This window comes from Sceloporus occidentalis, unplaced genomic scaffold (genome assembly GCF_023333645.1).
Source record: "Sceloporus occidentalis isolate IW3139 unplaced genomic scaffold, rSceOcc1.0.p SCAF_2, whole genome shotgun sequence".
NCBI classification, from domain to species: domain Eukaryota; kingdom Metazoa; phylum Chordata; class Lepidosauria; order Squamata; family Phrynosomatidae; genus Sceloporus; species Sceloporus occidentalis.
In genome coordinates, this window is record NW_028316982.1 from 186,655,876 (window position 1) to 186,668,154 (window position 12,279).

Genomic DNA, 12,279 nt, shown 5'->3' on the forward strand with positions numbered 1-12,279 from the left:
TTGTCCTCACAGTCCATCTCATGAGGTAGGTCAGTCTGAGAGGTAGTGACTAGCCCACCATTGTCCACGACCACAACAAGCAAGTGGGGATTTGAGCCAGAATCTTTATGTGCTTGTTGTTGTTGTCAACTGCCCTCAAGTCAGCACTGACTTGTGGCAACCCTGTGGTCTCCTAGCTCCCTATCCTCCACTGCTCTGCTTAGGCCCTGTAAATTCAGACCCATAACCTCCCTGATTGAGTCTATCCATCTGGCATGTAGTGTTCTTTTTTTTTTTTTACTGTCCTCTACCTTCCTTAGCATTACAGTCATCCCTTGGTATTCGCTGCTTGCAGACACCAACCCCGATATAACAAATAATGATGCCAGATTCTGTGCAGCTGCGGTTAAAATCAGTCAGGCAATGACCTCCACAGTAAGCTAGTACCAATCTTACCCTGCCACACTGGATTTTTAAAAAAGATACTTTAAATACTGTTTTTAACCTGTATTTTACCTTATTTTTACCTTGCTTTACCTTCTTTTATTCTGCATCCCCTTTTTACCTGTGCTGGTCTATGACCATAATAAAGTGACTTGACTTGGTTCAAATAGATATTTTATCTTTCTGTTTCACTTTGTTTTGAGTCTAATATGCTCCAATAAATCCCAATGCACTGCAGGAAATGAATATGTCATAAATAATTGGCACTTCATCCCTTTCTATACTACATCAGATATATCTGAGAGACTGGAATTCACAAAAGATTATGCCAGAAATTTCTTTTTCACAATTAATCTCAATGGTACTATGGATTTTTAACAGTAGATTTATGTATTTTATAATACACAATTCAAGTATAATACCGTACTATTATAGACTATAAAATAACAAAACAGGCTGTCATATTTACTATCCGAGTTAAACTATGTTTTGAGTGTTTAGAATCCTTAATCCCTTTCCCCTGCACCATTAGGCAGGTTACATCCCTGTTCAAAATGAAGCTTTATGAAACTGCTCACCAGTTGATGATATACAGTATTCTTTGACTTGAATGCATAGATACAATCTAGTTGTTTGACTGGGTCAATTATATTAAATGGTACCCACATGACACTTTTATGATCCAAAATTTATGTAATCCTCTACTGTTATTTTAAGACAGGCATATGATTGCAGTTATAATTGTAAAACAATGGTCGCAAACATAAAGCAGAACATTCAGTAGAATTGTAAAGCAGACTACAAAACACTGATCTTACCTCTACCATATTCAGCTGCCATTTCTACTTTGGGCTTGGCTTTACCAGAAAAATCCTAAAGCAAAGGAGTAAAAGGTAAAACGGCTATTCATTCCTGTGTTGTAAGCACTTAACATTACAGTCGACTCTCTGTTTTTGTGGGGGATCCGTTCTGGACACCCCCCCATGAAAATAGAGACTTGCATGTATTCAAGTCCCATAGGCTTGAATGGGGTGTACATTTGGGGTTAACGGAGGTCACCCCTCTGTGTATAAGCAAGAACACGGATCTCAAGTCCATGAGAAAGGAAAGGCGAATGTACATTTATTTCCAATCTAATTAAATAGAACTTTTGCAGATATTAAGTCAATGTATAGTATAATTAAGGGGCAGAACTGCTAACTACACACTGGCTCCAGCCTTCCAAATGAATTGCAATAACAGAAAGGAATCAAATCCAGTGATTCTCACAATACAAACATTTCTAAATTTCTAAAATAAAAACCAAAAGAAAAGTGGAGACTAGTGAAAGAAAGTCACCCCAGAATAATTTTTAAAATAAGCCTTGAAATGACCTCTAGAAGGTTCAAAATGTTTTTGCTTACTCATGCAAGGCTTGTCTGACCTAACTGTTTCATTTCACATGTGCATATTGTTAGTTTTGAATAAAAGATTTGCTGAAACATAGCAAAATGCTCTTCTTTTTAATGGTGTAGGAACTTATCCCTATTCTTTCCACATACTGTAATTTCTGCCTTTGGTAACAAGGTTTCCACTAAAGAAGTAAATCCCAGGAACACATCTACTTTGTTAACTGAGGTATAAATATAATCTGAATGTGTGTTTTTTTTCTGACTTGGTTTGCTCTTCATCCTTTGAATCATTAAATCAATTTCATAAACAACTGGCTAATACCATGCAGCTATAAAATAAACAGCTTATGAAGACAGCATGAACACTGACATATTTACCTAGTACAAAACAACAAGATTTAAGACTTGCTACAGATTCAGTGAGAACTGGTATGTAGTAATTTTACAACCTATTATAGCAAATGAATAATTTTCCTTATATCTGGCTTCAGGCCTATGCTACTACCCATGCACAAGAGGAAAATACCAGTAGGCACAGGGCAAGGATGAGCAACACAAAACTCCCCTTTCCCCTTATGGTATCAGAGTCTCTTTCTCCGTGATGAGAGAGACAGAGTGATTGTTCTGTCTCTATCTCTCCTTGCACAAAATGCTTGTCTTTTCTTGTTCAGTGCTAGTGAAAGATAACCTTTCTCTAGCACTGAGCAAGTGAATATGTTTGGGAGAGAAGCTGGTTGGTCAGAACTCTCATCAACTGGATGTTTACCATCTGTGACAAGGGCCACAGTGACAAAGGTCAACTGAGCCATAAGCTTTAACTCTGTATACAAAAATCAAAATTTTAAATTTTAGGTTTGGTCCCCAAGTTTGACATTCACAAAAAATCTCCATCACAATTTATGGAGTAAAAGCTATATACTGACATGAATTATTCAGTTTCTGGGACTTCTCTCAGGATTACAAACTACTGTACCTGAAACCAGCCTGTATATGGCTCCAAGGAGTGCCGCACATGACCAATGCCTTCCTCCAACTGTGTTCGTGGATCTTCCACATACTTTGATTTTGCTGCTGGACTAGTATAGAGTGAAAGCTGTGAAAAGCAGCACACAGTTATTTACTTTGCAGTGAAACTAAGAATTTGGGAAGCTCTCAATCCCTATCTAATGTACAATAAACAAGCATTATGCAATACTCTTCACTGCAAAACCCTTCTTTGTGTGAAAAGATTCAGATAACAAGAAATAGAAACCATCTTTATTATGAATCTACCCAGAGAAACTGGGGGGGGGGGGGTATTCTCAGCCTGTTGTTTACAAAGGGGAACAAATCTTACCTCATCAACTCTCAGTAGGTTCTTTTTGGAAGCTTCTTTTTCTGGAGCAGCAGCATATACCTGGACAGTAAGGAAACTCAGGCTAGCAGGAGCAGCCACCAACTGCTTAACCTAAATATAATGAAAGTATATGCATTTTATGTGACTAAATTAAATATATAATACAGATACATGATCACACACTACATATCAAATCTACATGTAAATTGAGAGGCACAGTCTATTAGGTACATGTTGAGTTTGTTAGAGATGGTATATAAGACCTTGTTGAGTAACAATCTCTTTTAGTGGAACTACATTACTGCACAGGAGCCAAGCACCTAGAACAAAGGGCACTACTGAAATAGAAGATGGAGAAACATGCAGCCACATTTTACAAGGGCTGCATCTGCACTGCAGAAATAATCCAGATTGACACCACTTTAATTGGAATTTTTGGGAATTGTAGTTTTATGAGACATTTAGACTTCTCTGTCAGAGAGCTCTGGTGCCACAACAAACTACCATTTCCAGAATTCCATGAGCCATGGCAGTTAATGTGGTGTCAAACTGGATTATTTCTGCACTGTAGATGTTGACAAAGCAAGATTTAAACATAATTTTGAAAGACATTTTACTTGTTCATCAAACTACAATGGAACTATTCACTGCCTCTCCCAAAAGTACGAACATACTCTCAAATGGACAAAATGATCAACGCTACAAATAAAATAATGACATGCCATTTTCCCCACATTAAAAAAAATCATCTTTTTTCCAAATGTTTAAACAGGAGTAAGGCTCTTTTTGAAGACCTAACATATCGATTATTCCACAAAATACTGAAAGAAGTAAGCTAGATGTTAAAATGAACAAGGAGACATTTCACTAGTGTAACTGCAACCTGAACATCTTGCCTTTAATGATGTTATCTGCTATTTGCTCTTGACAGTCACATAACCAAATACTCACAAGAACTTAGTGGCAAACTGGTGCTAGTTATAGGGAAGAGTGGCATTTCACTAGCAACTAACTGCTCTGAGTGGGTAGGTCTTCAGATTAACCTGTCTGATATGGGAAGGAAGGCATTTATGGCCTTGCCACCATAGTCACCAGCAGAATAGACTCACTAAATCAGGGGTGCAAAAATGTGGAATGCTAGGAGCAAGCATTAGCACCCCAGGAGATTTTGGAGGGCAACACTCCCCACCACACCCACATCCACAAAAAATAAATCAAGTTTTTTCCTTTAGAAAAATTTCAGACACTTTGCTAAGAAGCATATAAAAAGAAACCTGTGTTCTTGAAGATTTGATTCTAAAACTTTCCAGTTAACAAGACAGAACTGCCTGAGCAAAAACAGAAAGTAGCTATAGATATAGTACATTCATTACTATGATCGTTATCATTAGGCGATACTTTGAAGGTGCCCAGCTGGAGAGATAGATGGCCTGTGAACCTGTGAATGGATTTACCCTGTTTGTCTAAAGATGAAGAGTAAAAAATCAAGACTCTAGATTGTACCATTTACAGCAGTGGTTCTCAACCTTTGGGCCTCCAGATGTTTTGGACTTCAGTTCCCAGAAGTCCCAGTCAGTATGCTCATTGTTCAGGAATTCTGGGAGTTGAAGTCTCAAAAATCTAGAGGACCAAAGGATGAGAACCACTGATTTACAGAAAAGGACTTCTGAAAATGTGATCACATTCTGGGTTAGAAGTCATCCCATTAAACCACTTTGGCCAAACTCATTTTTTTAACCGAGATGCACTGTGTATACAAGACCAAGGGAGGGAATGTTTGATGATTCCTCCTTCCTCACACCATCACCACCAACAACCAGAAGCCCCAGCAGCTTGGCTAATGATAAGGGATTGTGGGAGTTGGGAATCTAAAACATCCAGACAGCCAGAGGTTCTTTATCTCTTGTGACAGGCAGGGACAGACCCTTATTCCTTCTTAGACTGGCTCTCAGTCTCACCTTGAATAAAAGCCCTGCTCTTGTCCTTTCCCCAGCACTTTCTCCTACTTAACTTCACCAGACACCCCCTTTGTGTCCCAGGTCTAAGAACCCTACTGTTTACTCCAGTAACCAAATATGTTGGTGTAACTGGTAGCGTATTTCTGAAAAATAAAGCACACAGACTGTCTTGGTGTTTATATGAAAACAAACAGTAATTTTAATCGAAGTAACAAGTATAAGATGTCTTAATTTATTTCAAACTCAGTAACCCTTTAGTTATATCAAGTGTCAGCACACTAGCTATTTACAGTGGGCCCTTGGTATCTACTGAGCTTTGGTTCCAGGACCCCCTGTGGATTCCAAAATCCATGGAAGTTCAAGTCCTATTAAATACAATAGCTAGTAAAATGGTGTCCCTTAGATTAAATGGCAAAACCAAAGTTTGTATTTTAGAAGTTACATATATTTGTAAATATATTCAAGCCGTGGATACTTGAATCCATGGATAAAGAACCCGTGGATATGGAGGGCTGACTGTACATAACAAGCAGTTCCCCTTCAGCTGCTACTTCCTCTGAATCTTTTATCACATCACACACAACCTCGGCCCCTTCCTTCTGAAAGTGCTGGTTTTAACCCCACTTATACCTATTTCTTTGAGGTCTCTTTCTGCTAATTCTCCCTCTTTTCTCTGATTCTCCTCAGACATATACTCCTGCTTTTTATGTTTTCTGATCCCCTGCAACCCCCCTCCCTTACAATCTCTGACTTGTGACGGCTGGCTTGAAGTCTCCCTAGTGTCTAAGTCAGACCTCTCTACTAGACAGACATAGAGCTCTTTAACATGATATCAATTAATGAAAGATGTCAATTGCTCAGTCCTAAGCCTTGCAAGACATCTTAGGGTGTACAAGAACCAAAAAGCAAGCTTAAGAGCTTGGACTTTCAATTTGCATTCTAGTTCAACAACAGTTCTGGGAAATACAGACACATCCTTTCATCCTGAACTTTTACAAGTTATCTTGCTCAGAGTGTAAATACATTCAGAGAGAAAGCAAGAACAAACATGGAAACACATTTATTTTGACGAATCACTGCAGAAATTGCTGCCGGACCAAGTGAGCAAATAAGTGGATAAGCAAGGGAGAACACATGTGGCTGGGGATACCAACCCCACAAATACAGAGGGACAACGTCAGGTATGAAAGTATATAAAACAATAAAACACTAAATATGGATTAATTTCAGAAGCCCTAAAAAGGCAATACATACCAAGCTTGCCATACTAGTCCTGCCCTCCAATTAGCTCAACCAGCCTGATATCACCCCAATCTTGGCATACATGTTTTAAAAAGGGAGTTTGTAACATTTGTATTAATGCCTAAAAGAAACAATTTCACTGTGAAACAGGGTGCATGTTGTGTCTTCCTACAGAACTGGGATTTTTCCAATTTTTTCCACCTGTGCAGGCAACTTCTTAGAATGCTAAAGAATTGTTACAAACTGGAGCTCACTGGGAGACAAGCTCTTTAATTCTATAGCTAAAGCAGACTACTGATGTGCTGAAGCAGTTATATTGTACTCCAGTGCTATAAGGGCCATTTCTTCTATGTGGTACACTCTCTATCATTTCACAGATAAAAACTGGGACACAGGTAGACAAGCAAGACCAGAATATGAGCAACATGGCAAAGTTTATTAATGAATAACACACAAACCAGGAGAGGCTGCAGTAGTTTGCCTTTGCCTGACCTCCTGCTTTTTCCCCTTCTGCAAAGGGGAAAGGGCAAGACTCTGCCCCCTTCTGTGCTCTTTCTCAGGTTAAGTACAAATCATTTTGCACTTTGAACTCTGTTTGAAGCAATAAGTTGAAGACAAAGGAGGAAAAGAAGAGGAGAGAGAAACTGGGACATTTTAAAAGCAGCTGAAAAAACGGGATGACCTAAGATAAACTGGGACTGTCCCTGACAAACCGGGACAATTGGAGAGCATGAGGTTTACAAATTTTAATTTTAAAAACTTGACAACTATTTTTTTAAAATAAAGTATTAAAAGAACACTGCCCTAAATGTTTTTAAACAATGATTCTTTGCTGTAACCTTTCTAAACAGTCCCTTTTCATAACTGCCAGAGCCCAGTAGCGGAATATTTATCAACTGAACTGTATGCATCCCTCCCTTTCCAGACAGCATGTCCACATTCATTGCCTATGTAGAAATGTGTATGAAATCATGCAAACAGGACTATAAGACTGAAATGTTTCTGCCCTTATTCAAACATTATGTTCCATGCAAGGGTACACTATCCAATACCCTCCAGATGTTTCTATCTCTTAACATTGCTAAGGGTTGGGAATTGTGAAAGATGTAATTCAAAACATTTTTCCAGGCCATTTACCACAAATTTGGTGGGGAGATGTTTTCAAGGTGACTTGTTTCAAAGAAATTCCAGTTGGTGACAGATTCAGTTTGGATGATACCACAGGATGTGGTTACACAAAACCAGAAATGAAATGTGAACTCCTCTTCATTGTGGGCTGAAGAGAGAGAGAGAAAAGGGGGGGGGGTTGAGCATTTGAGCCCAAGAGGGGGTAATCATGTCATTCTCATCATGCAGTGCTTGGCAAGGTCTCCAATTGCTGCCACTCCCAGAAGAAAATTTATATATTCAATTATGCATTATTTGTCTGCTGCCATGGCAGAAAAGGGACAGAGGTAACCTGCACAGGCAAACAAACAGAACCTAATCATTTCCATGATTGCCAATTGTTGTTGTTTGCTGTCAAGTCTACTACCACTTATTGTGACCCTATGAAAGAGAGGACTCCATGAACACCCTTTTATCTTGGATGTTTCCAGGGTTCAAAGAGCAGTAACACTCACCCCTGACTATGACTCTACAATATACCTCCATAGCCCAACTGAATACTTTTGCTGTGTGAAGACGTCAAGATATGTGTTGTTTCAAATTGTCAGATAACTCTTGTTCCATTAATAATTGGATTGAAGAACTACATGATTTACCTGACTCAGGTCCACCAAAACATTGGATATTCTGGACTATGAAGCTGCTTGATTTACTGTTTGCCAGACTTTCATTGGCTGAAACAACTTCTTGTATATGGCATTGTCACTTTTGTATTATGATCCTATTTTGCTGTTTCATCCAATGTATTCATACCTTATGCGCTATGCCTTCGTAAAGGTAATGACGGCCGCAGAAAAGCAGCGGTTCGCAGGATATGTATGCCAGCTCATAAAAAACAAAAAAGAGGGAGATGTAGCATTCCCTGGCAAGTCCCGGGGATGCGACCCCCTCCCAGGATAGCAATGTTCATCAAGATTGAGATGTCACAGTTCCGCTGGCAAACCACGGAAGGGTGACCCCCTCTCGAGATGACAATGCTTTATCCATAATTAGATAGATAAGCCCATGTTGATTCGGCTAGCTTAGCTGGTCTCCATATCCTGCTTCCTTGCCTCTGAAGCACGCACCTAGCATGCACTGATCATGCACCTGGCATGCCAGTCAGATGACCTAGGAGCAAGGCTATCATCAATGATTGTAAGGAAAAGAATGGACGGAAGTAAGCAAGATGACAATAAAAGGCCCAGCCAAGATATGGCTGGGGGAAGCTTGTGAGGAGGCTTGTGAACCCCACTCTCGTCTCTGCGTCTCCTTGCCACGACAAATTTGCCTGTAATATGGTCTTCCTCATTTCCAGTGGCCTTCCAGTTTACTGAGCATTATTGTTTTTTCTAATGAGTAACGTTGTTTCATGCTATGTCCTCAATTTACGCAGTTTGGCCTTTAGAAAAAGTTCTAGCTTGATTTTCTCTAAGACCCATTCATTTGTCTTTTTGGCAGCACATAGAATCCATAGAAAAGTCCTCCAGCAGCATGTCTCCAATAAATTTATTTTCTTCCTGTCAACTTTCTTCATTGTCCAGCTGTCACACCCATACATGGCCTGTACGATTCTGACCTTTTATTGAATGATATGCCTTTACATTTGTGGATTTTATTTCATTCTACAGTGGACCCTTGTTATACGCTGGGGTTTGGATCCAAGAACTCTTGTGTATAATAAAATCCATGTATGCTCAAGTCCCATTAAATATAATAACATAGAAAAATGGTGTCCCTTATAAAAAATGGAAAATCAAGGTTTGCTATTTGAAATTTATACTTTTTTGGAACATTTTCAAACAGTGGGTGCTTGAATCCGTGTATAAAAAATCCATGTATAAGAAGAACCGACTGTGTTATGGCTACCTTTCCAAGTCTTAGGCTGCATCTACACTGCAAAACTAATCCAGTTTCACATTGCTTTAAGTGCCGTGGCTCAGTGCTATAAAATTCTGGGAATGGTCATTTGTTGCAGAACCAGAGCGGAGCAACAAACAACCATTCCCAGAATTCCACAGCATTGAGCCACAGCACTTAAAGAAATGTCAATCTGGATTATTTCTGCAGTTCAGATGCAGCCTTAACCTTCTTCTGATTTCTTGACAGAAGTCTCCATTTCATTAATGACCTGAGTCAAAATACAGAAATTCTTTTCACTATTATAGTGCCTTTGTTGCCTACTTTTAAAGTTATGCAAATCACCTGTGGTTATTATGGTGTCTTCTTAATATTCTACTATAACCCTACTTTTGCATTTTCTTCTGTAACTTTCATCAACAATAATATCAATATTTTATTTGGTATTTTCTGCATACAATATGGTATTATCTGCATATCTTAAATTTTTTATGTTCCTTCATTCATTTTTCCTGGCTGCATCCTCTGAGTCTAATCCAGCTTTCCAAATGATATGTTCTGCATATAAATTAAACAGATGAAATAATAAAGCACAGCCTTGTCTGACTTCCTTGCCAATGGGAAACCATTCTGACTGAGTCTCCATATTGTGCCCTGACTGTGGCTTCTTGTCCAGATCAGGACAATCAGATGTTGCAACATTTATTACTGAACTCTATTACTGTGCTTCTTTGATGTATTGCTGCCTTGGTTCTCTTAAAGCTGTTTCAGAGTAAGAAAATAACTTTTTCTCTCCTACAGGCAATAATAATTAAGCCAAAGTAAATGGGGGGGGGGGGACTATTGATACAAAGAAGTAGCAAAAAGTCTTAGTTTCTGCTCAAGAAAAAGGTATGTAATATTCTGCTGTTAGAACTATTTGGGCATTATTTAGAAAAGATTCCATTTAAACAGGTTTGTTAGAAAGACCAGCATATCAATAAGAACTCAGGAACCAGGTACAGTATTATAAACATTATACAATGGTTTCCTTGGTATCTGCTGGTATTTGGTTCCAGGATCTCCTGCAGATACCAAAATCCACAGATGCTTAAGTCCCACTGTATACAATGGAGTAGTAAATGTTTTAAAATCTGTGGATGCAGGATCCATGGATACAGTGAAGTGACCGTATGCCATTCTCTGGCTAGGAAAACATGCAACATTTGGGGGAGAACTGCTCATATAGTAACACCTGTGCAGGCAGACCTTGATTCAGAAGGTACTCTTCATTTCACCAGTATTTTCCACCTTCCCACATCAGGTTGTTATATGTGGAAGTGGCATGCAGGATCAACAATTAGTCGCATAAAAAGTGGTCTGAAGTTTAAAAAATCATAATTAGTCCTTAATTATTCATTAGTGTCATCTAAAATATACCACTTGGAGGACAATAATGAATATTCCTGGAATGCTCAGTTTTGTTTGTAGTCAGTTTGCTCATATTTTAAAAGCCATTTTAAAAAGACACCTTTTCACAGGCATTCTTTGTATATTTGATCTGTTCCCCCAACCTACAAGTACTGACACATCTTGTAGAAATGCACAGCACAACAAAAATCTGGTAAAACACAGATATCTTAAAGAGATATTATTCACATTCATAGAACATTTAAAAAAAACACCTTGTGTTTACTAAGTTATACAATATTCAAAGTAGTCAACATTTTCAGCTTACAGACTTTCTAACTCAGGGAACTCTTACTATGCCAATTCATCTACTAATGAATCTGTATATTCTGCTATTCTGGAGTATTATCAAGAGTACACAGCCATCTTTGATGGCATATTGTGACCCACTGTTGTCCTGCACAAACCAAGGGCACATTTTAGAAAACATATTTGGCTACAGTCCATAGTAGAAGAGAGAAGCTGGGCAAACCAGCTTTCAGAAAAACATGTTGACCACTACTGATCTTCAGTTTCATCCATAGTTTATCTTTGTTGGCATTGCTTGAGGTTAGTATGTTAGTCACATTTGTGTTGGCAGCTAAACCTGGACAGTGTAGATAAATCAGTAAACCCTGATAAGCTTTCAAGAAAGTCCAATATGAAAAACATTGCTTTCAAGGACAGAATCTATGGGGTGAGGGTAAAAACTGAGAGACTATGCAAATGACTGTGTGATAATGACATGAAATCCACTGGACTCAATGAAGCCTCTTTTTTTTGGGGGGGGGGGGAGGGGGGTAAGGTCTTTGGGACATGCTCCAGACTTGAAGTGAAAACAACAAAATTGCTGACTAAAAATATTACTTCAGAAGAGGACGATTAACTGCTTTTTTCCAATTTTGAAGTAGAAAAAAGGAGATGAAATATTTGGCAGTTAAATTCATATTATTTCAAAACTATGAAAACATCTGCAAAGAAACTGAAAGTGACTAAATGGAAGAAATTAAACTTGTCCCTTTTGGGTAGAATTGGAGTAATAAGGCAAATGTTTTGTCCAGGCCTATTTCGCTTTCAAAAGATCCCAATTATGAGAAAAGGAATACCTTTTGTGCAATGGCAAAAAGAGATTTCTAGATCTGGCAGCAAGCAAAGAAACCCAGATAAAGTTTACAACACTGCTTAATGATAAGCAAAGTTCCTAGCCTCCAAAAACTACAGTTCCCAGAATTCCCTACCACTGAGCCAGGGCAGTTAAAGTGGTTTCAAACTGGATTATTTATGCAATGTGTTTAAGACCAGAGACTTTCTTCCTAAGATAGTATTGCCCATCTCACTTCAGGAAACCTTTTTTTTTTAATGAAAGAATGGGTTAAAAATTAGAGATGGTTGTTCTATGATGATCTTTTGTATTTTGAATAAGATAGCTGGAAATTTAAATCAAGAAAGAAGATTCTTAAGGGAGGCAAAGATCTTAATTGGTTTGCTTGCATGC

At 38.5% G+C, this 12,279-nt stretch overlaps 1 protein-coding gene across 1 annotated transcript in view; it reads right to left on the reverse strand.

Moving 5' to 3' along the window:
• The window catches only part of LOC149319463 (MICOS complex subunit MIC26-like), a 30,113-nt gene that overhangs the window by 13,126 nt on the left and 4,708 nt on the right, over window positions 1-12,279 (reverse strand). Inside the window, exons 2-4 of the mRNA XM_089511764.1 lie at window positions 3,151-3,261; window positions 2,788-2,907; window positions 1,242-1,296 (exon numbers count right to left, since the gene is read on the reverse strand). Of these exons, the coding sequence (XP_089367890.1) occupies window positions 1,242-1,296; window positions 2,788-2,907; window positions 3,151-3,261 (286 nt within the window). The remainder of the gene's footprint in view (window positions 1-1,241; window positions 1,297-2,787; window positions 2,908-3,150; window positions 3,262-12,279) is intronic.